Source organism: Nicotiana tabacum, chromosome 11 (assembly GCF_000715075.1).
Source record: "Nicotiana tabacum cultivar K326 chromosome 11, ASM71507v2, whole genome shotgun sequence".
Lineage (NCBI taxonomy): Eukaryota > Viridiplantae > Streptophyta > Magnoliopsida > Solanales > Solanaceae > Nicotiana > Nicotiana tabacum.
Genome location: NC_134090.1, coordinates 4,856,176 through 4,880,640, shown reverse-complemented (window position 1 = coordinate 4,880,640; position 24,465 = coordinate 4,856,176). Strand labels below are relative to the sequence as shown.

At 35.6% G+C, this 24,465-nt stretch overlaps 4 protein-coding genes and 1 pseudogene across 4 annotated transcripts; 2 read left to right on the top strand and 3 right to left on the bottom strand.

The window, feature by feature from the left end:
• Positions 1–1,534: 1,534 nt before the first annotated feature.
• On the bottom strand, positions 1,535–1,945 carry LOC107767087 (auxin-responsive protein SAUR68-like). Its single transcript, XM_016586003.2, has one exon. The coding sequence runs from the start codon at positions 1,943–1,945 to the stop codon at positions 1,535–1,537; it is 411 nt and encodes a 136-aa protein (XP_016441489.2).
• A 1,021-nt stretch (positions 1,946–2,966) lies between these two features.
• LOC107811041 (auxin-responsive protein SAUR21-like) lies at positions 2,967–3,242 on the top strand. Its single transcript, XM_016635896.2, has one exon. The coding sequence runs from the start codon at positions 2,967–2,969 to the stop codon at positions 3,240–3,242; it is 276 nt and encodes a 91-aa protein (XP_016491382.2).
• A 1,216-nt stretch (positions 3,243–4,458) lies between these two features.
• On the bottom strand, positions 4,459–5,313 carry LOC107793623 (auxin-responsive protein SAUR68-like). Its single transcript, XM_016616012.2, has one exon. The coding sequence runs from the start codon at positions 5,132–5,134 to the stop codon at positions 4,574–4,576; it is 561 nt and encodes a 186-aa protein (XP_016471498.1). The 5' UTR covers positions 5,135–5,313; the 3' UTR covers positions 4,459–4,573.
• A 658-nt stretch (positions 5,314–5,971) lies between these two features.
• Positions 5,972–6,250, top strand: LOC142165715 (auxin-responsive protein SAUR21-like). The gene has a single exon (XM_075224078.1). It carries the CDS (start codon positions 5,972–5,974, stop codon positions 6,248–6,250), a length of 279 nt encoding a protein of 92 aa, XP_075080179.1.
• Position 6,251: 1 nt separating this feature from the next.
• On the bottom strand, positions 6,252–21,915 carry LOC107775983 (PHD finger protein MALE MEIOCYTE DEATH 1-like; annotated as a pseudogene).
• Positions 21,916–24,465: the final 2,550 nt, after the last annotated feature.

Here is a 24,465-nt window from a genome sequence, read left to right as displayed (position 1 = left end):
TAGCCACCACTAAGATTGTCTTACTAGTAAACTTTTGGATGTGAGACTTACCATCAATTTATATAAGAACGTTGACAAAGCTCGTTAGAAGCTGAGGAACAGTTTGGTTTTGATCATTATGGCCGTCTCACAAAACACAAATCCCCTGCAAAGAGGATTCTACTGATCTCACTTCTTGGTTGAGAAGGAATGGAGAGGGAATCAAATCCCAATACACTAGTAAAGCAGGAATTATAGCTTGTAAGTTGAGGAGTTAGAGATATTTGTTAGCATTCCAAGCTTAGAAAAGGGAAGGCTTGTTAGCACTGAAGATGAATGAAGAAACTTTATCCAAGAGGAATTTTATTCCGGGGTTTTTGGTCGAAGAAATGCCAGGACATTCTTTTACTATCAAACGTTTTCATTTTGACTTGAAAAATAAGAACTTTTGCAATTCATTGTTTCATCGGCTTCTCTTGGTGTGAAATTTGGCAGTAGCATTTTACCGCTGCTATGACCAGAAAATATTGTGGGAGTAAGAGACGCTTAAATCTTCACTTTGGTCGACAACAGAATGGACTTATCAAGTCACACTTTAGGACTTCTCGCCAATTTGAAGAGTTTGAGACCTTTGAATGAAGACTAGTTCACTCAGTGATAGATTAAGTTCGCTTAACAACTCTACCGGTGTGAGCTTGCTTACGTTGCCGGTCCCAAGCCCGAATAAAGGAGGGTTGTGTTAGGTTAGCAGCCAGCGTAAAACTTGCCAATTCATGATGAATCCTCATAATCTACTTGCACTTTTATGTTTTTTGGTAATAATAATGATATGAGTTGAGCTTAATGAAAAGAATGAGGATTCATATTGCCGACCCCAACTTGTTTGAGACTGAGGCGTAGTTGTTGTTGTAGATTAAGTTTGCTGAATCATGTGCTGCCTGCCTGCCTTGTCATGTAGGTAGGGGACCTTCACATTGAATATTAGACTTCTTCCTACCTTCTCTAATCTTCTTTTGACTTATTAGTTATGATATCAAGTCTTCCTATGTGCAAATGGAAAGGATCAACTGCCCTTTCCATTGTCCAAAATTTGCTAATTTTCTTGGGCTTTAATACCTACTGGCTACTGCTATTGTTCATGTAATTGTTTATAAATTGAAAATGGCAAGTTAAAAATTGTTTACAATTTACTTAGAAGACAACATTAACAACAAGGAAACTAAATCATCTTGGTTGAAATTAGTCTTTTGCGGAAGCCCCTGGTGCATACTCTTACAATTAAGTCAATAGTCTTTTTTTTATTTCTTCTTGCTGGAAAGAATGATTTAATGAAGCTTTTGACATTACGTTCTTTGAATTGAGCTTATCAACTTACCCGGTGATTGTGAAATCCACAAGCTATATATTCTAGGTGCAAGACTACTAAAGAGCAAAGAATATGCAATCAGATTAACAGTTTGGATAAGAATATGGAGTTTTCATGAACAATTAGATGTTAACATTCTGTACACTTGTTGAGTATCATGTATCCATTACAAAACTTATTGAAGTTAGCTCAACAAACTAGGAATTGTCGGTGACTTGGTTCTTGAAGGTATGAAGCTGATGAGCATCGAGTGGAAGCGACTGATACAAGCAAAGCATTCTGAAGATCTACAGTTACACCTCTTCTGATGAGTGATATGATGTAATTCAAGAATAAGGCATCACATGGTAAAGTAATAGGGCCATCACTTGGAAGTCCAAACTCTTCTTCAGACATGTGCAATAGTTCTCTGATTATCTCGTGTTGAAGATAAGCCAAAGGAACCACAAATCGCTTCTGATCAGTTGTATAGACCACAAAATGCCCTTTGCCAACTATAGAAGATGATGTGCTACAGCTTTCTGCATCATTGTAACTTGATCTTGGTAAAGAAATCCTCTTCCTTTGCTTAGCTGCAAAGTTCTGCCATCTCCTTGCCATTTTTATCAGTTTCTTAACACTGACCATATTGATTTCTTTGGAAGATAGGAAAGTAAAAATAGGTTGGTTACTTTTCAAAAGGTTTGAGTAATTGCTATCTGCTTGATGATCAAAATGGCTCATGGAAGCAGTTCATTTATAGTTGAGGCTAGAGAATGAATTTGAATTGTAGCTAAAGTTGTCAACCTGAGTTAGGTAGGCACGGCAGAATCATGTGCTGCTGTTGAATATGGGACCTAATGAATTGTGGATATGGCTGGTTGTCTAGTTCTGCAATTGAAGAAAAGAAGTTAATGCATTTCTTCCCTTTTTATGTGCAGAATAACAACATATGGGCTAAGCTAAAGTAGAATTTAAAAACAAATCGCAGACATATCGAAAGGGACTAGAAAAGAATGAGTCATATAATTGTTCTTTCTTATTGAATTGATGAAAATAGCAGACAATGCATTTAATTGGATTATGAGAATTTTGTTGTTATTCCACAAATATGGCATTTTTTCTAAGTGCTTGTCAAAGAGCTAGACGGCAGTGGCATGTGATATTTCATGTCATGTTATCTTTCTTTCTCTTGTGGTATTTCTGTTGCTATTCCTATCTGGCATTCTCTGTCACCTTACCTCTAAATCAGGTGGCCCTGGATTAATTCATCAAATTTATCCATTCTTGTGGATGTTATTTTAAGTGTGTCTTTTTCTGCTCCAAATCATAAGAAACAGTAGGCCTAGTGTTGTTGTTCAACAAAATTTATGGTCTAAGTTACAATAACAGAGTAGGCAAAACCATGTGAAACTTCATGTGCCATTGTCTCTCACCAGTAGCCACCAATTTCTCTTAACCACTAAACTTTTGGATATGAAACTTGTCATAAACTCTTATATATTCAGACCCAAAGCATTTGAGCAAAACGCAAGTACCCTGACATTTATAAAACTTTTATTTTTGTGCAATTCTCAAAGTTCTTGTTCTTTATTTTCCTTTATTATTTACAGTTACATCATATTCCTTGAGAGTTGAGACTATGGGTATCAAAGTGACTCCATTTATTCAGGCTACTCGAACCCTAAGGAGGTCTTCAACCGGAGGTGTTCCAAAAGGGCATTGCACAGTATATGTAGGAGAGAGCCAGAAGAAGCGATTCGTTGAGCCAATATCATACCTGAGCCAGCCTTTATTTCAAGACTTGTTAGCTCAAGCTGAGGATGAGTTTGGATTTGATCATCCAATGGGCGGTCTCACAATATCTTGCAAAGAGGATGTGTTCATTGATCTCACCTCCCGCTTGAGGAGATTATGAGTAGGACCATGGTGCAAATTCTTCTGCCCATGAAATTTGGTGAAGCAATAGTTTTAGAAATGAGAAAGATGAGAGATAGTAGAGATGTCACTTCCATTTAAGTGGGACTTGACGACGAGGGAAACAATTCCTTGTTTTTTCTTAACCATTTTGTATAGTAGTAGTAGAAAACAAGGATTTTCTGCTTGTAACTGTTGAGTTAAAATGACTAACCTCCTGTCAAATGGATATAGCCAAATTTTATATAAGCAAATTTTTTGAAGTCACTTGATTAGAAGACTCGATACTTTTATATGTTCATGTTTCCTAATTCAGTAGACGGATGTGCTGACATTTTGCACAATTATGCTGCTGGCTCTATTGACACCAGCAATTAAGTACTACTATCGCTATTTACAGCTCTTCGACCCTCCTTTGTGTGTCTTTTAAAACTCCTAAGTTTACAAGCTCCAGGTCTCCAGATGCTTTCTTTTGTGTTTTCTGTCTCAATTTTCTGAATTTAGCAACCTATGACTTCTCTCAGAGAAGCAAGGGAAATGTTTGTTGCTCTACAAAGATGAGAAGTTCTGTTTCATTCTGAATAGGACATAGTTAAGGTGCTCCATAATTAGTCCAAACTTAAGGCTGCTTTACTCTTCAATTCACTAAGCCTATCGGAGACCATGTCTTGTAAGGCTAAAGAAATGCACTATTCGAAGTTTTTTTGAATCATTGCAACTTACTAAACTACTTGTTCTTGGCAAGTGGTTTGTCTTGCAATCTGTCCAGATATTATTACTTATTTACGTCCGAGTTATAAGGTAATTGAAATTACACATGTAAATATCTTGACATATTTGTGAGCATGTCACCATCTCTTACAACCTGTGCTCTGGTATTATGGCCTGAGGAAAACTTGTTGGATCCATTTGTACATCAGAATCAATAATCAAAGTGGTGGTTAATTAGGGTGTCGTAGGAGTATCCGCTGAGCTTTGTTATTACTTTCTAAATGGTTGTTGTAATTTGCAGCTTCTTTCAATCTATATTGATAAAGTATGAAATTTAACGGCAAAGGAAGTCTGGAAAAGGAACAGTTAATGATTTCATTTCATTTAAACTCTTTACAATTAAATTTTCACGTCATATAGACTTGCGGTGTTTTGATTCATACGCCTGTAAGTTTCGAAAGACAAAGTTGATTGCCTGCAATAAAATAATAGTACTACTCCAAGATGAGAATATTAAAGCTCTATTCCATCTGTAATAATACAACTTTTCAGTTGCCTATTTTTCATCTGCTATACAATCTGTTTTGAGCTATCATTTACAAAATATGACCGTTTCATGTCTCAATAAACGAGAATCTGTTGATTTCCACTTTCTTGGTGAAAGGAAGAAGTTGAGCAGCAACATGAAGGAATTGAGAGGAGCAATGCTTTGTGAAGATCTCCAGCAGTTACACCTTTCTTGATCAGTGACATGATGTAGTCCATGAATGCCGAATCACAGGGTAATGTTATAGGACCACCACTTGGTAGTCCAAACTCTTCTTCGGACATGCTTAAAAGTTGCCTAATGACCTCAGTTTCAAGGTAAGCCAAGGGAATGACAAAAAGCCTTTGATCAATTGTATAGACTACAAAATGGCCTTTTCTGGCAATAGAGGATGATGATGTACTACAACTGTCTGCATCACTACCATTTCTTGGAAGTGAAATCCGCTTCCTCTGCTTGACCGCGAACTTTTGCCATTTCCTTGCCATTTTGATGAGCTTCCTAGTACTGACCATTGTCTTTCTTTCCATTTTTCTTTTTCTTGAAAGTTTGGAAGCAAGAAAGTAAACAAGAAATTTAGAAACTTTTGATGGCTGAATAGATAATGCTTTTACTTGATGATGAAAAATGTCCATAGAAAAAGGGGGTTATTTATACAAGAGGTTGTAGACAGGCTTTGTAGTTGGAGCTGAAGTTTTGCTACTAACAACCAAAGGCAAAGCCATGTGCCGATGCCTGTTGGCTATGTTGATATGGGGCCTTTAATTTGTGGACGAAGCTAAGTTTCTTCTTTTCTTTACTTTCTTTGACAACAGGCGCCTATTAGTAATGATATCAGCTCATACTTGGTTACTTCTCACCAATGCCAATAATTTGAAACCATTAGATGAGCAATTGCTGGTTAGAAGCAAAACCATGTGCTTCTCCCTTCTTGGTCATGTAGATAGGGGACCTTTGAATTGTCATCTTGGCTAGTTTTGCTATAAAAACAAATACATTAAAGCTGAGTTTTAGAGGAGGGACACTGGAGAATAGTTTAGGTTAATACGAGTATGAGAAACCTGCTGTTATTCCACATATATGGCCTAAACTTCTAAGTGCTTGTCAAGGAGTTAGAAGGCAATACCATGTGATACTTGGTCATAAACTTCATCCACTCTTGTGGCTTTTATTTTAAGGGTGTCTTTTTCTGTTCCAAATCTGAGAAGCAGTAGGGCCTAGTGTTGTTGTTCAACAAATTTATGGTCTGAATACTTTGAAAATAACAGAGTAAGCAAAACCATGTGAAACTTCATGTGATGTTGTCTATCACCAGTTGGTTATGAGACTTACCGTTAACTTATGTAACAAAGGATTTGAGCAAAACACAAAGTATCCAGATTATCAAAAAAAATCCATTTTATGTACAATTCTCAAGTTCTTGTTCTTTCTTTTCCTTCACCATTTAGAGTTACCAAATACTCCTTGAGACAATGGGTATTAAAATGACTCCATTTATTCAGGCTAATCGAATCCTAAGGAGGTCTTCAACATGTGGAGGTGTTCCAAAAGGACATTGTGCAGTATATGTAGGAGAGAGCCAGAAGAAACGATTCGTCGTGCCAATATCATACCTGAGCCAGCCTTTATTCCAAGACTTGTTAGCTCAAGCTGAAGAAGAGTTTGGCTTTGATCATCCAATGGGCGGTCTCACAATACCTATCAAAGAGGATGTGTTCGTTGATCTCACTTCCCGCTTGAGGAGATCATGAGTAGGACCGTGGTGCAAATTCTTTTGCCTATGATATTTTGTAAAGAAGTAGGACTAGAGATGAGAAAGAGGAGATTGTAGAGTTCATTGTATAGTTCAGAACCACAAGAACCTTTTGGAGGGAATATTTTTGATGTAAAATTTATGACTAGCAGAAGTTCTAGTTCTTATTAATCACTTTAGTCACATTTGCCTAGACAGCTCTTATTCTTTCAGTCTTTCAGTTTTTCAGCTTTTCAGCTTTTCGATATTTAGTCTGCTTCATAGCCTGCTGTTTTTCATTCTTATTCCTTTCTACCAAACAAATAAACGGGACTTTACGTGCAGAAAGAAATGTGTAAACAAGGAGGGGACGCGCAGGATATATGAATCATCATTGATTATTGAGTTTGTCCTTGAAAGAATCGAGTAACACGTGTAACGACAGAAAAGAACACAGAAAAGCTGCACAAGTATATGACTGACTATACAAATTCTTGTCCTAAGTGAATTGCCACTCTCTGCCCCTAACTTCAGTATATCAGGTCCATGCCAAATTCAGAATCACGAGGCACTAGTGATGTCTCATAGTGACCAAACTCAAAGTTGTTCTGTGCTCTTGGTGGTGCAAGTGAAGTGCAACAAGCCTCACACACAAACAAAGGTGGCACAACCTCAGAATCTTCGATCCCACAGCAGCGAGTGTGCTGCCATATCTCACATATATCACACGAAACCATCCTTTCACCATCATCGTCCCGAGCCCCACACCTACAGTTCACTGTCCAATCATCAGCCCCTCCTTCATTTTTCAACTCACTTTCCAAATCCAACCCGAAACCCCTCACCCAAAGTTCTGAGCCTGACTCGATAATGCCAAAGAGCACTTCACAATCTCCCATTCTTTCTATCCCTACAACATCTGTTACCATAAAATTGTCCATAATACAATATGTGTCCCTCATTGCAGACTCAATAGCTGTTTTTAAATCACCAATTGTCGAATGTAGAGGAACTTCAACCATCTCTCCCGGGGGATATCCCTTTCTAAGTACAGCTTCCAAACCACTAGAACTCGGCAAAATGCAACAAATGAACCTCAACAATATGTGATTTGGATCATTCCTAAATGGCCATTCCTTCACAAAATGCTTACTGTCCTAACAGCTAGCTTTAGCACATCAGATTCTGCAAAGCTCAATAGCAGATTATTATACAAGCATAAAACATCACTGTAAACATCAGTTCCAGGATTAACAGCATAGTTCTGAATTGGCTCAGGGAGCTTTTCTTGTTCAGATTGATCACAATTCCGAAGCTCCTGAATCGTGTACTCCAACACCCTCGTAGCTCGATTCACAGCACGACGAACTACATAGCCTCCAACAATCACATTATTCATCGATTTCAGAACATAATCAATCAACCCCGTATCACCAATGTGGAGACGAGCAGCATCACGCGCCTCCTGCCTACTCATACCACAACTCCCAAATCTGTTTGTTGCTTTCTTTCTTTCAATGCATCAACAATCACATCTGCAGTGAACTCAAATCTTCTCACTGGCCATCTACTGTCAAGAGATGCTGCTGTTGAAATTGTCAAAAGTCCCACATCGGTGGATGACAATTTTGAATGGGAATTTCACCCTATAAAAGGAGGCCTAATGTTTAGGATTTAAATACACCTCTCATTTGCCCTTTTATCTTCTTAAGACATTTATATCTTCTCTCTTTAGTATTATTTCTTCTCTCTTTAGTATTATTTCACTTGTAATTTTGGAGTGGAATAAAATATTAATTGTGTCCGAGGAAGTAGGCAAAATTGGCCGAACCTCGTAAATTCTGGTGTTCTTTTATTGTTGTCTTATTGTCTTGTTTATTATTTAGTGGTTGTCATAATTTTTGGTATAGTAGTTGTGACTCATTCACACTATATACATTTGACTTCCGCAACAATTGGTATCAGAGTCAAGGTACTGTCTAAGTATGCTTTGTGGTTGCAGCATAGTCTGATCTTCCACATCAGAAAAGATCTATCTTGGTAACTGAGTCAAGGTTCTGTCTGAGTATGCTCTGTGGTTGCAGCTTAGTCTGATCTTCCACACCAGAAAGGAAATAATCTTGATTTGTGTCGTCAGCTACTAAATAATATTTGTGTCAAAATGGAAGACAATAAACAAGAAGAATCTACATCAAGTGTCAATAATACGTCATCGTTGGCATCTTCGCTTATGACAAGAATTGTGTCAAATGCGAAATTTGCGGTAGAAATTTTTGACGGGTCAGGACATTTTGGGATGTGGCAAGGCGAGGTTCTAGATGTTCTTTTTCAACAAGGGCTAGATCTTGCCATTGAAGAAAAGAAGCCAGATGTTATTGGAGAAGAAGATTGGAAAATTATCAATCGTGTTGCTTGCGGTACCATTTGATCCTACCTTGCTAGAGAGTAAAAATATCTATACACAAAGGAAACTTCTGCAAGTAAATTATGGAAAATACTGGAGGATAAATGTTTGAAGAAAAACAGTCAAAATAAATTGTACATGAAGAAGAGACTGTTTCGCTTCACCTATGTTCCTGGTACCACAATAAATGAACATATCACCACTTTCAATAAGTTGGTCACAGATTTGCAAAATATGGATGCAACTTTTGATGATGGTGACTTGGCCTTGATGTTGTTGGGGTCACTTCCTAATGAGTACGAGCACTTTGAAACTACTCTACTCCATGGAAATGACGAAATTTCTTTCAGAGAAGTCTGTTCGGTTTTGTACATCTATGAACAAAGAAAGGGAGAAAAACAGAAGGGTGGAGAAGGAGAAACACTAATTGTGAGGGGTCGTCCTCAAAATCAAACGAGGACTAAGAAGGGAAGATCCAAGTCGAGATCTAGACCCAACAAAGATGAATGTGCCTTTTGTCGAGAAAAGGGGCACCGGAAGAAAGACTATCCGAAGTTGAAGAATAAGGCCAGACATAACAATAGAAAGGCCATTATGGATTCAAATGTAGCTGATTGTGATGATTCAGACTTCTCATTAGTTACAACAGAGTTATCAACATCATCAGACATATGGTTGATGGACTCGGATTGTAGCTATCATATGTGTCCCAACAAGGACTGGTTCGTGAATTTTCAAGAAGGAAAATATGGAGTCATCCACACAGCGGATAACAACCCTCTTACCTCATATGGCATTGGTTCAATAAGATTAAGAAGCCATGATGGAATGATCAGAATATTAACAGATGTTCGATATGTACCGGGTTTGAAGAAGAATCTCATCTCTGTGGGAGCTCTAAAATCAAAAGGATTCAAAATCATTGCAGAAAATGGAGTGATGAGAATATGCTCCGGTGCACTAGTGGTAATGAAGGCCAATCGGAAGAACAATAACATGTACCGCTATCGTGGTAGTACAGTTATTGGGACAACGACAGTGACATCCAGTGGTGTCAAAGAGGCAGAAGCAACCAGGCTATGGCACATGCGCTTGGGACATGCTGGAGGGAAATCCTTGAAAGCTCTATCTGATCAAGGATTGTTAAAAGGCGTAAAGACTTGCAACTTGGAGTTTTGCGAGCATTGTGTCAAAGAGAAACAGACAAGGGTTAAATTTGGTACAGCGATCCATAATACTAAAGGCATTTTAGATTATGTACACTCTGATGTTTGGGGATCTTCCAAAACACCTTCATTAGGTGGGAAGCACTATTTTGTAACCTTTGTTGATGATTTTTCCCGAAGAGTATGGGTGTATACAATGAAGAGGAAAGATGAAGTGTTGGGAATTTTTCTCAAATGGAAGACGATGGTGAAGAGTCAAACAGGCAGGAGGATCAAGTGTATTCGCACAGACAATGGAGGTGAATACAAAAATGATCATTTCAATAAGGTCTGTGAAAATGATGGCATCGTCCGACACTTCATTGTCAGACATACACCACAATAAAATGGAGTGGCAGAACGTATGAACCGGACTTTACTGGAGAAGGTACGGTGTATGTTGTCCAATGCTGGCTTGGGCAAAGAATTTTGGGCTGAGGCAATTACATATGCATGCCACCTCATTAATCGTCTACCATCTGCTGTTATTGATGGCAAGACACCATTTGAAAAATAGTATGGAAAATCTGTTGTAGATTATGACTCTTTGCACGTATTTGGCTCAATTGCATACTATCATGTGAAAAAGTCAAAATTGGATCCGAGAGCAAAGAAGGCTATATTTATGGGAATTACTTCTGGAGTCAAAGGATACCGTTTATGGTGTCCAGAGACAAGGAATATTATATTCAGCAGAGATGTTATCTTTGATGAATCTTCCATAACAGATAAGGTGACAGTTGAAGATGTCAAACAAACTGGTGGTGCATCAAAGCAGGTGGAGTTTGAGGGAAAATTTATTTTTCCTACACAAGAAGCAGAGGAGGAAACTCATGAAGATTACCCTCTGGAAGAAGAGCCAGTAGAGAGGGAGATTCCAACTCAAGTACCTCGACAACAACTTGAATCAATAGCAACCAGCAGGCCAAAAAGGACAATAACGAAACCTGTTCGTCTCATAGAGACGGTTGCTTGCCCAACCTCAATTGTAACTGATGGTGTTCCTACCACTTATAAAGACGCAATCCAAAGTTTAGAAGAAGATAAGTGGGGGATTGCCATGAATGAAGAAATGCAGTCCCTTCATCAAAATCATACATGGAAATTGGCCAATCTCCCGAAAGGAAAGAAAACAATTGGATGCAAATGGGTATTTGCAAAGAAAGAAGGATTTCCTAACCAAGAAAATGTTCGCTACAAAGCAAGATTGGTGGCCAAAGGATATGCTCAGAAGGAGGGAATTGATTTCAATGAAGTATTTTTTCCAGTTGTAAAACATTCCTCCATTAGAATTATGTTGGCTTTGGTAGCACAGTTGGATTTGGAACTAGTTCAGATGGATGTAAAAACTGCGTTTTTACATAGAAACTTGGAGGAGAAAATCTACATGAATCAGCCAGAAGGATTCAAAGTTGCTGGAAAAGAAAATATGGTATGCAAACTTGAAAAATCGTTGTACGGATTGAAACAATCTTCTAGACAATGGTACAAGCGATTTGACAAGTTTATGTTGCGGCAAGGGTACAAGAGAAACAAATACGATTATTGTGTATATTTGCGCAAACTTAATGATGGTTCCTTTGTATATCTTCTCCTATATGTTGATGATATGTTGATAACTTCCAAGAATTCGGAAGAAATTGATAAGTTGAAGATTCAACTGAAGGAGGAGTTTGAGATGAAGGATCTGGGTGAGGCAAAGAAAATTCTTGGCATGGAGATAATAAGAGATAGACGTTCAAAGAAACTTTGTTTATCTCAGAAAGAATATTTGAAGAGAGTACTACAGCGTTTTGGCATAGATAAGAAGACTAAGCCAATTAGCACACCACTTGCTCCCTATTTTAAGCTAAGTACTACTATGTCGCCAAAGGATGAAACTGAACAGGAGTATATGTCAAGGGTACCATACGCAAATGCTATGGGTGTATACAATGGTTTGTACGAGACCTGACATTTCACAAGCCATTGGAGTTATTAGCAGATATATGCATAATCCAGGAAAGGAGCATTGGCAAGCTGTGAAATGGATTCTATGGTATATTCATAGTACTGTAGATGTTGGGTTGGTTTTTGAGCAGGAAGGCAATCGGTCTGTAGTTGGATATTGTGACTCAGATTTTGCGGGTGATCTGGACAAATGAAGGTCAACTACTTGTTATGTATTTACTTTTGCAAAGGCACCAGTTAGTTGGAAGTCTACTTTGCAGTCAACAGTTGCTTTGTCTACAACAGAGGCAGAGTACATGGCTATTACAGAGGCTGTGAAGGAGGCAATTTGGCTTCAGGGGTTGCTAAAGGAGCTTGGTATTGAACAAAAAAATATTACAATTTTTTGTGATAGTCAAAGTGCTATTCAATTAGCGAAGAACCAAGTTTATCATGCAAGGACGAAGCACATTGATGTTCGGTATCATTTCGTACGAGAAATCATAGAAGAAGGTGGAGTCACGGTGAAGAAAATTCATACTATGGAGAACCCTGCTGATATGCTGACAAAAGTGGTGACTGCGGTCAAGTTTCAACATTGTTTAGATTTGATCAACATTGTTGAACACTAAAAATTGAAGATGAAGACACAACCAAAATTTGTTATTGAGAGAAAATTGAAGATGTGGAATTTTGCCAAGGTGGAGATTTGTTGAAATTGTCAAAAGTCCCACATCGGTGGATGACAATTTTGAATGGGAATTTCACCCTATAAAAGGAGGCCTAATGTTTAGGATTTAAACACACCTCTCATTTGCCATTTTATCTTCTTAAGGCATTTGTATCTTCTCTCTTTAGTATTATTTCACTTGTAATTTTGGAGTGGAATAAAATATTGATTGTGTCCGAGGAAGTAGGCAAAATTGGCCGAACCTCGTAAATTCTGATATTCTTTTATTGTTGTCTTATTGTCTTGTTTATTATTTAGTGGTTGTCATAATTTTTGGTATAGTAGTTGTGACTCATTCACACTATATACATTTGGCTTCCACAACAGCTGCAATGTTAGAAAAATTTCTAATCCTTGCTGATTTTTCCTTCCCATCAGACTTGTTTGGTGCAGCATTTCTTATCAAGTATCTCGACGAAGAACATGCTCGTACAACAGGAGCAACATTTGGCTTCTCCTTAATTATATTGCAAGACTTCACAGCAAGCATGAATCTGAAGAGGTCGCGAATCGTGATCAAAGGAGCGTCGCTCAAACCTCTATAACAAACAACCATCTGTTTCATTACTTGGATCTGTTGCTGTATCTGAAATCATCAATCACCTGATCAAGTTCAATTGAGCTGAGCATTTCAATAGCTCTTTCATAGTTGTGCTCCATTATCCCAAAACTTCCATGGCTAAATTTGTAATCCCATCGGCCAAACCACGTATGCCCATAGGCAACCCCATACAACAAACGCAAATCCATCGAATGCTATCTTCAACAGTGATTTTCCTTCAAAAAACAGATGAAAATATTTCAAGAATTCAACTAATACATTCAAAACCTGAATCTGATACATCAAATACTTTAGAGAAATGTTTATTACCGAGCTCTAAAATTAGTGCAAATACGATCCCAAAGGTCCATAACTTCGCGGCCACAGAGAAATTTGGATCCACCTTCCTTTCCATTAATACAAATCAAATGTCCAAATCCATTACAATGAATCAAACCATGCAAAATGTGAGTTTGATCATCAAAAACACCATCATTAAGATGCTGGTTCCATTCACAATCAGCTGGTATAATCATATGGTACTTCCTCTTTGAAACAAAATGATGAGTCCAACCTGAAAAATCACAAAATCCTCAAAAATACTTAAACCCCAAAATTCAAATCACAAAAATAAAATAAAATAAAAAACCCAAAGTAAAAAACAGGAAATGTCCAAAACACAATTCACAAATAAATAGAACGACCAAAGGGGTGTTCAAATTCAAACTGAACATACCAAAATTCCCCGAAAACTTAAATTCAAAAATCAATAGAATAACGAAAAGGGTGTTCAAAATCAAGAATTACCAGCACATATAAAGTGATTAAAATCCTTTAACCCATAAACCCCAAAATTCAAAATCTCCCGAAAAAATGAAGAAATGCTTGAAAAAATAAAAACAATTCCCAAAACCCAAATTTCAAAAATCAGTAAGAAAAAACAAAAGGGTGTTCAAAAATTCGAAACTTACCAGCACATAAATATTAAATTCCCCCCCCCCCCCCAAAAAAAAATGAAGAAATGCTTTAAAATAAAAATAAAAACCCCAAAAACCCAAATTTCGAAATAAAAAACAAAAGTAGTATTAAAATTTTCAAGACTTACCAGCACATCTACAGTGATCACAAAAACTTCTATTATCATTATTCTTCACGTTTTCTTCAATGGTATAAAGAGGAATCACAACGCCTCTGTTTTTATGCACTAAAAATGTACTCCAAATTTGCATTCCTTCTACTGTATACTCCTCTAGCTCAGCACATTGTTGAAGAAAATACCGAACATTATCGCGAAATTGACCCGTTGGATTAATTAGACAACCCGGATCAAGAAAACTATGAAAGCCATAGAAATTCGGTGTTCTTTTACTTTTCTTGTAAGCTTCAAAAATCTTGTGTTAGGATCGGGAACCTGAGTATTGCGGAATATAGTCAAACAACGGTATAATGGCAATAACAAAGAAAATGAAAGTTGATAACAATGACAATTAAAATAGATAAAGAAGACACAAATTTAACGTGGTTCGGTAAAAGTGACCTACATCCACAAGCGGAGAGGAGCAATTTATTATAACAATAAGAGTACAAAAGATACTACAAAATTAGAGTAAACACTTTAATTAATCCCAAATAACCTAAAAGAATAACCTCACAAGATCACTTCAAAGAAAGGGTTCACAGAAGTGCTTCCCAACAGTAACTCTCATACAAAATACTCTTAATAAAAGAAGAAAGGAAGAAACAAGAAATGAAGAAGTCTTGTTGGTGTATATCCAAATAAGTAGAGAGTCCCCATTATATAGGAAGAGAAAAAAGAAATGTTTGGCCAACAATTGGTCACATCCTCTCAAAATACAAGAACATTTATTTGGCCAACAAAGCCTTAAATAAAAGGCTCCAAATATACCAACAGGCTCACAAATAAAAAGCCTAAAAATAAGGCCACCTTTTACATCTTCGTAGACACCTTTGCGAACTGAAAATTTTTCTGAGTTTGAGCTTTTTTCTCTGTTGAATTTGGGGGGGGGGGGGGGGGTGTAAGTAACAGTTTGGAAGTTGAAGTTTGTTGAAGAAAGAAGACTTACAGCTTTGTGTGTTGTTTCAAACGGTTGAGCTTTTTCCAGGTGCGCGCGTTAGAGATTGTGAAATGACGGGAATAACCTTAGGGTTTAGGAATTTAAAATTTGAAATGGAAAATGGACGGTGATGATGAGGAATTGAGAGCGTTTATAGCCGTTGATTTAAGATTTCGTTTGACTGAGAAGTACGACTCGAAACAGATTACAGTCTTTTGCTTACGTGGCATAAATTGAAAAGAGAGATTTTTTTTTTCTGTCTTTTCTAAATTCTCTCTCAAGTTTTTATATTATTTTCTGATTGTTTTTGTTATTAGCATAACTAGAGGGAGTAAAGAAAAATCTAATACTAAACGAAAATAATTAGAAAAATGACACTGTATAGCCTCTCTCAAAATAATAGCCGAAAATATATATTTTTTGTATATTGTTTGTGTGTGTATATATATATACACATTCTGTATGTTATATACAAAACTTATACACTTTTTTGGCTACCAAAAATAAATAATTTCTGGCGCGGACATAATACCCGTATTACTAACCACGCAGTTTTATTAGCTCAAATCAGAGTTGCCTCAGTTGTTAATTAGCTATTGTTGCAGAAATTTTTTTGGAGTTGTTCTTTTATTCAAAAAGAAAATATTAAAATTGGGGGTGAGTTTTACATTCATGTGATGTCACGTGTCTTTCCATTTAAATTAGGGGTATATTTATGCAATTGTCTAACTGTGAAATCTAATTGAACGAATATTCAAACGAAGAGTATTTTTAAATTATTTTCGATAGCACATAAATATATTTGGTCCTTTTTCGTATATATAACATGAGAAGCATGGGAATGAAGCAATAAATCAAAGGCATTCATTGCGAAACAAATACTTACAATCCTTTTTCCTCATCCCTTTTGTGAGTTTCAAGTTTTAAAATTTCTGGAAATGGCATTAATTTTGAGCTGCGAATTTCTTAAGTTTGTTCATATTATAATTTATAACATTAAACAATTTCTTGTTTTTTTTTTGGTGAACTAGATAATTATATATAAATACCAAAATAGTTACAGCATTGTTTGGGAGATGCGGCTCCCTATTGTTTTGTTAACATTGTCTTGTCTTACACAAGGGTTTACCCTTACATCCTAGGACAAATACAGTTCCTAGGATGTCTGTAAACCCTTATACAGGGCTCTAGCAATGGTTTGTTTGACTGGGACAATGTTTTTTTTGTCTTGTTATCTTTACGATTTAGTGGATGGAAAGTGATGGCATAAACAAATGGATAAGATAATTCTATTTATTCTATTACCTTATTAATCCCTCTTCAACTTGCATCACCATAGAGTTACGTTCGCTCAATTAAGGAGCAAATTCTATTAGTTTAAGTTTTATATATACCGATAGAGGTAGAGTCTAGAACTTCAATTTTATGAATTTTGAACTTTTGGATGACGACTTCAAGTCCTAATAACTGTTCTAAACTTAATATTTGACCATATATATTTAGAATTTTTAGCATAAAAACATTGTTGAACAAAAGTTATTGGTTCGACTGAACCCATAGTCGAGCTTCCAGCTCCGCCCTTGTGTACTACAATAACCAGATTTTTATATCATCGTGTTTAATAAAGTTTTATGTATATTTTAACTTCTTATAATAAGTTTGATTTGATAATCGGGTAAACAGAATGACTACTTGCTATATTTAATTAAATTTCACCGATATATAGTAAAATAATTGTATACACTGTCAATATAGTTTTCTATTTACCAATATAATCTTCAAAAAGAAATTTATTTCGAGATAAATGATTTACTGAACTCACTAACTTACTTTTAGTGTTTCTCCCATTTTTTCTCACTGATCTAACTCTTTTAAATTTTTGTCATTTTCAATGAGCAACCATTCTGAAGACATCTCTATAGTGAAAAAATAAATGAAAGGTAATATCATTGGGAGAGAGCAAAAAGAATGGCTTAGTTACTCAAAAGACAAATTAAAGAGTCCAAAACAAGTGTCATTTTAGTCAAATAAATTTGGTCCAGAATAAGTGTTGAGATAAAAAAAAATGATTACTTTTTTGTTTTAAAGCTAACTTTGCTCTAATAAATGATCTAAAAAGTTGGAAAGATCAATAAAGAGTAATTTGAGATCTAAAGAGTAATTTAATCAAATAATTTTAACAAACGCCACTTATTTTGAACCGGAGGCAGTAAAAACTTTAATCTACTTAATTTCATGATAGATTCACTAATTAATGAAAGAAAAGATCATACATATACATAAAAAGCATTTATCTTTTTTTTTTCTTGAGAGGATCCTGTAACTTAACAAAAAAATAAATATAAACAGATTCAAAATTTGAAGTTTATGTCATAATCTCAAATTAACATATACAATAATAGCTGAGTTTACGGTTAGAGATTTATAACTATTTAGTGAATTTCTAATAGAAATATAGGGTGTACGCAAAAGTTGTTGGATTCTCGAGAACCCATATACAATGTTCTAAATCCGTCGTTGCTTCTACACCTATGCTCCAATAAGTACCAAATAATTATTTTGCTAATAATAGATTTTCGCATCACAAAGAATCAAGGAACTAAGGACGTTTCCAATACTGACAACGACTCCCGCTGAAGCAATTGTGTAGCAGCTCTACATTAAGCTCAGGGGTGGCCCTACCCTAAAGCAGGTAAAGCAACTGCTTTAGGCCTTACATTTGTAGGGCCCCCATTTTTTATTACACTCATTGTATTATATACTCTATATGTTTCAATTTAGATGAGTTTGTTTGACTCGTCACGAAGTTTAAGAAAAAAAAAATTTAAAACTTGTCTTAAAAGTTTAAGGGGTAAAAGGATTAGTAGACAAGACTATTTTTTCACTTCAAAATAGATTTGAACAAATCAAGCATATGAAAATATTTTTTGTTTTCTATTTAGCGTAAAAAACTGAGATCACTAGATGATGGAACTTTAGAAAAATACTGCCTTAATCTCGAGTGTTCCTTAAAGCATAATAATCAATCCGATATTGATGATTTAAATTTTTTTCTGAATTAAAAGTGGTAAGAAAAATAGTACAATTAGAAGATAACAGTTTAATTGATATACTCAATCAAATAAAAAACTTTGATTCTTTTTCAAATGTCTATATTGCTTATAGAATAATGTTACTAACTCATGTTACCGTTACTTCAGCAGAAGAGAGGTTTTTTTTCGAAATTAAAATTGATAACATCTTAACTAAGCTCAATAATGTATGAAGAGAGGTTAAATAAATTAACTATATTGTCAATTGAGAAAGAATTATTAGAAAAAAATTGATTATAGAAAATTTATTAATAACTTTGCATCTAAAAAAAATTAAAAAACAATGGACTTCAAATTTAAAAAATAATAATTTAAAAAAAAATTAAGACCCCTCATAAAATTTGGCTTTAGGACACAAAATTCGTCGGGCCGCCCCTGATTAAGCTCCTCGAAAATGTTGAAGTTGCCTGAAATGCTTCTGAGCTGCTACATTACTAGTAGAAGCTGCATCACTCTCCTTCTCTTTTAAATCCATTTCTTCTTTAGGTTTGGAGTTTTCAGTATCACATAAAACATTGAAAAGGGTGTGTAGAACATAGGCAAAAATTGGGATTACAGAAAAAATAGCTACACTTTGTTTCAGATTCATTTTTGTAGCCAAGAAATGCTTAGAATTAGGTTTCGATTAAGAAAAGAAGCAGAGACAAATGCAAGTAATTCTTGAAATATAGAAAGGAAGGTACTGAGTTTATAGTTGAAAATAGTGGGACCTGTGATCTTGAAATAACCTTATATTTTCTTGGCACCCAAGTCGAATATCTAGTCATCTTGTCATCTTTTTTCTTTTCCTTTTTGGAAGAATAAAATATCTAGCGGCCGCCTTTAATTGACCCCCTATGTCTCAAGAATTTACTAGATTCTTTTTTAATAATCGAGAAATCTGCATACACACAATTTTTATTAGACCTCATTGGTTACACTAGGTTTTTTATTAGTGTAATGGAGAAATTTTCGGGAGTTAGTATGGTTAGTAACTATCCTTCTTTATTGAAGTAATAGGTCTTGTTTGCAACAGAATTTGAACTTGTAACATGCGCTTAATTACTTATACATTGTTTACCCGGCCTATAAACGGTACAGTTGAATTTCTATAGTGGTTTACAGACACGTAAATTGATTTGATCCAAGAATAAAATAACGAAGAATGAAAATAAATTAATTAAAGAAATTAGAAAATACAAGCCTGATTGTGAAATGAGCTTCTTCAGAAGCAAGAATAAGAGCAATGTCTTGAGTAGGGGTGGCAAAATAGTTAAAAAAAAATAGTTAACCACCCATATTATCCATAAAAAATGGGTTGGATAATGAACTTTTTAAAAATGGGTCAAATATGGATAAGAAGCATATTATCCATTTAGAAAATGGATAACCAATAGATAACCAATGGGTCTAACTTTTATACTTGTAAAGCCTCAAATTGGAAGTTTCTCAAGTTAGGGAGATTAAGAATTCTCCCAAAAGTGATTGTATGCAAGAAATCATGGATAATATGGTTACCCATATTATCCGCCAGTTAACTCATTTTTTATCCGTATTAAATATGGGTCGGGTCGGATAATTTATCATTTTTTCATTACTCGTCTTCGACACGAACCATACCCGACCCGCCCATTTGCCACTCCTAGTCTTGAGCAAAAAGAAAGAATGTTGTTTAATAAAATCAGAGTAACTTAAGCCTTTTTGCATACAGAATGTTTTCGTGTGCAACAATGAATACAAATTCTTCAATTTATAATTCAATTTAGGGAGACGAGATTCTCAAATCAATCTCTTCTTTAATATGAATAAAACCTCTCTTGATGGTTGTATAACGGTTGAGTATAAATGCAAAGATTCTTTGTAACGACTGTTCATTGAATGCTGTCCTTTTTAACTGATATCTTCCTTTCAGATCTTCATCCCCGGTTCCAGCGCCTTCGAAACTTACTCATCACTGTCACATGTTTGTAACCAGTACCAATTATTTGTTGACTCATATCTTACTTGTTTTCACTTCCACGTGCCAACTCGACGAGTATCCACTTGTCGTTCATCAATTTTACCTCATACATACATCACGTATTGGGATCGGAGCAATTTGCTTGAAAATTATATTGCACTATCAGATGATAGTGAGATCAATCATGCATTGAACTTGGTTTATTTGATTGTTACACAAAAGGAACAATAATGACAATTAATTAATGATCCTATGAAATACTTCATGGATGAGATTAAAACATGAATGAGTAAATGGTAAAATAAGTAAAGATTAGACCGGAAAGTGACATCCAACTAGAAAAGTTTGATACCACTAGTAATAAGAGGATATTAAAAGAAAAGAAGATTTAGGACATACTTTTGCTGAAATAATATTAAAGTATATATGCCATGTCAAATACACTTTTTATCAAGATAGAATTAGTGGTGAAGGTGGTGGGGTCTGGGGAGGGTAGTGTGTACGCAAACCTTACCCCTATCATGAGGTAGAGAGGCTGTTTTCAATAGACCCTCAGCATCCTTCCCTCCAAGAACTCCCCACCTTGCTTTTGGGGTGACTCGAACTCACAACCTCTTGGTTGGAAGTGGAGGTTGCTTACCATCAGAGCAACCCTCTTGTGATTGGAATATTTTTTATAGCTCTAGATGGAATAATGCATTCAAGAACTTAGTCTAGTGGTCAAATGAAGTCTCAAGTTCTAACATAAATGAAAATACTACATACTTTCTTCGTATATAAGTCCAAACCTTAGTGGATAGATAGAGTTACTCGATAACTGTATTGATAGACGATAGCATATATCCTTATAAAATTAGTTGAAATACACGCCATCTGGCTCGGATTTCATTATTCTAAAATAACGAAAGCCAACACCACCACCACCAACAACAACAACAACAATAATTTAAAAAATTAGTTATTGAGAAAGTACCTTTTTGAAAAAAAATGTTCCGCAGACAAGGGTTAATTAGTGCATGTCTTGCGTCAATATATTGACAGATCAATCTTTTTACCGAATTTAATGCAACTAAATTTATTCTGATTAGATACGCATGTTATTCAATTATTCAGGCTTTTTATATCTTGGCAGCTTTAGATTATTCCCTTATTAAAAAGATAGCAATCTTTATATCATGATTTTTTTTAAATAAAAAAAAAACAAGAGTTGGAAAGGTTAAAATAATGAAGAGATAACAAAGTTGTTTTCATAATTTGACACCATTGCACATAGATCATTTTAAGAAAATGCTTATTGGAAAATAATAGGAAATATAGAAGACTAATTTATACTTTAATAACAATGAACAAAATAAACTTCAAGACTAGCTAGTATGGTTAACCCAAGCTAATAGAGCAACTAAACAAACCTTCTACATTAACCATCAAAACAAAAAGTACTAAAATAGTAATATCTTTTGTAAAAACCTAAAAAAATATACTAGAAGCCATATATTGAAAATCCACTAGAATTTCGAACAAACAATAGATGCAAACTCATATTTCTAAAAGTGTTATTAGTTCAGTGCTAAAAAACATAAAGATCGAACTCATCAAATTCAAATCATAGGTTCTATCTCCGAATAAAATTATATATAACCTTTCTTGGCACAAAGCTTTTCCAACTCCTTGGCAACATAATCAATTTCTTCATCCCCTTTGGAACAAAGCATTTCCTTCATATCCCTTGCCTTTTGACTTACAAGTTCACCATTTTTATCCAACACCATTTGATTTATTATGGTTGCAATTTCCTTTTTATGAACAGAGGCGGGTTCGGGATTTGAATTTTATGGGTTCAAATTTAAAGTTCTATCATATTGCATCTAATTTACTGATTTCAGAATCTATTTTCGCACTTATTTAACTGGATTTTTAATACATATACAGGACCTAAGTAACCTAAGCCGTAGTTACTGGGTTCAAACGAACCTGTAACTTCTTCATTGGCTCAGCCCCTGCCTATGAAGTTTCCCATTGCTTTCCCTCACAACTTCCACAGGAATGCCCACCTCTTCAACAAGTCTAGAATTAATTGGTTGATCAACATGCATAGGCATGACGATAATCGGAACGCCATATATTTCATGCTCTCTGTTACAGAACTCGATCCACAATGACTCATAAAACCGCCAACGCTCGAATGTTCCAATATTTTAGCTTGTGGTGCCAATCCAAAAACTTTTCCCCTATTCCCTACCCTATTAAAAACCCCTTTAGGCAATGCCTCTTCTAGTTCAACATCTTCTTCTCCTTTTTTGGAACCTTATAGGCCATATGAAATTCACCTTACTATTTTCCAACCCATAAGCAATCGCTGAAACATCTTCCTAATTGGAAATTGAATTGATCGTGAAAATTCTGGATGGAGTTTTTTCAAAGGTATAGGATAGGCAAAATACATAAGTTGCCACCTAACCTATGGCCCAAATCCCCCTTACACACTTTCTACGGACAATAATAATATTACACACGCAACCTTTCCAAAGTGTATCTAGTACACACCTTTTTTGACCAGGTCCCTTAAAAAGTTCATCCGTGTATTTCACGCGTTTGACTTTAATTTATAAACTTGACCAACTTATTTTTAACCCCTTATATTATATTAACCAACCCGGCCATACCCGACCCATCTGTTAAAAAGGGTTAAAACTAATTTACCTCAAATTAACTCTCATTTCTCCATACATCTCTAAGGAGCACTGGTGAAGGCGATTCTGACGACTATCTCAAGCGAGGCTTTCATCTTGTATGGGAGGAGGATTTATGCGATTTTAGGTTAATAATTTTCTTCTCCTTGCATTACCCGTTTATTTTAGTAGTGGGTGGGTTGAACGTAGGATTTTTTATCGAAATTTCTTCTATTTGCTTTAGGGTTTTCGGACTTTTTAAAAGGGAAATCTTTTGTCATTGTCGATATTACTGTGAAGTTGTCGTGTTGTTGCCTTTACATGGAGTTTTTTATATAAAGATTTACTTTGTGTTTGCAAACCGTGTGTAACGTATTGCTTTGAACAATGTGATACGCTCTTGTCTTTGTCTCCACTTTTATATTTCATCTGTATTTCTTTATTTTCAGTTGTTGCATGTGGCAGTCGATTTATTTGTCCTCTTGTTTGCTTGTAGAAAATGTCTCTTAAATTGATTACACTCAAGTGGTACCATGATGGGTCTTAGTTCCTGGCAACTTTGCTCGTTATGTGGGGGTAGTCAAACATTGACTTTAGATGTAGATGTGGATTTACTGTCTTTTATTGAACTGATGAACTACACTAAGTTATATGAATTTAAGAATGTGGCTGAGCTGTATATTTATCCAATTGATAGGACAGATAAATTGGTAAGTATTCTCAGAGACAAGGATATATTAGACATTTGTAATGAATTGGAAGATGGGGATACCTTAGATATTTATGTGACTCATGATGTCCTTTTAAATGTTATTGACATAAATGAGGCTAGTAAAGGTGTTGGTGGGAGTAATAGTGGAGCTTTTAAGAGCACAGTAATCTTAGAAGAAGAAGATAGTGAACCTGAACCTGCACCTGCACCTGCTCCTGCTCATGCACCTTCAAGAGAACAAGAGAGTGAAGTAAATAGTGAATCAGATGATGATGAGGGTAAGGATGACAATGAGAATGATTCAGACTTTGATAATCCTGATAGTGATGAGAGTAATGGAGTAGACTTGCATGTTCTTGATGATAATGATTATGGATCAGATGTTCATGAAGAATTTGCAGAGTGTAGGGATGAACTAAGGAAATATAGGAGGAAAAGGAGTGAAAGTCCAAAAGATAGGGGTGATATTAACCTGGGTGATGCAGGAGTTGATATTGGTTTTGATAAATTAAGAACCGGTAGCAAGCAAAATAGGTACACATGCTTAGTAGTGACAGATGAGCCTTATTTTGGGTCTTCTGATACTGAAAGCTTTCCTTCAGATGCTGAAGATGAATTTTATGAAGAACATAAGGAGAGAATGGCTGCCAAGAAGAGGAAAAAAGTCCTGATATTTGATCCAACTGTCAAGAAAATAACCTGGGAGTTGGGGCTGATTTTTTAGAGTGTCGATGATTTTAGCTTGGCTGTTACTAAGTATGCAATTCAGAAAGAAGTTCAAATTGAAAAGTATATTGATGAACCTGGTAGGGTGAGGGTAAAATGCATGCACCCAAAATGAACCATCGCTAATTAAAAAGATGTCTGGCAGACCAAAGAAAAAGAGAAGAAACTGAACATCCTAAGTCTGGAAAGCTTTCAAGAAGGGGTATGGAGAT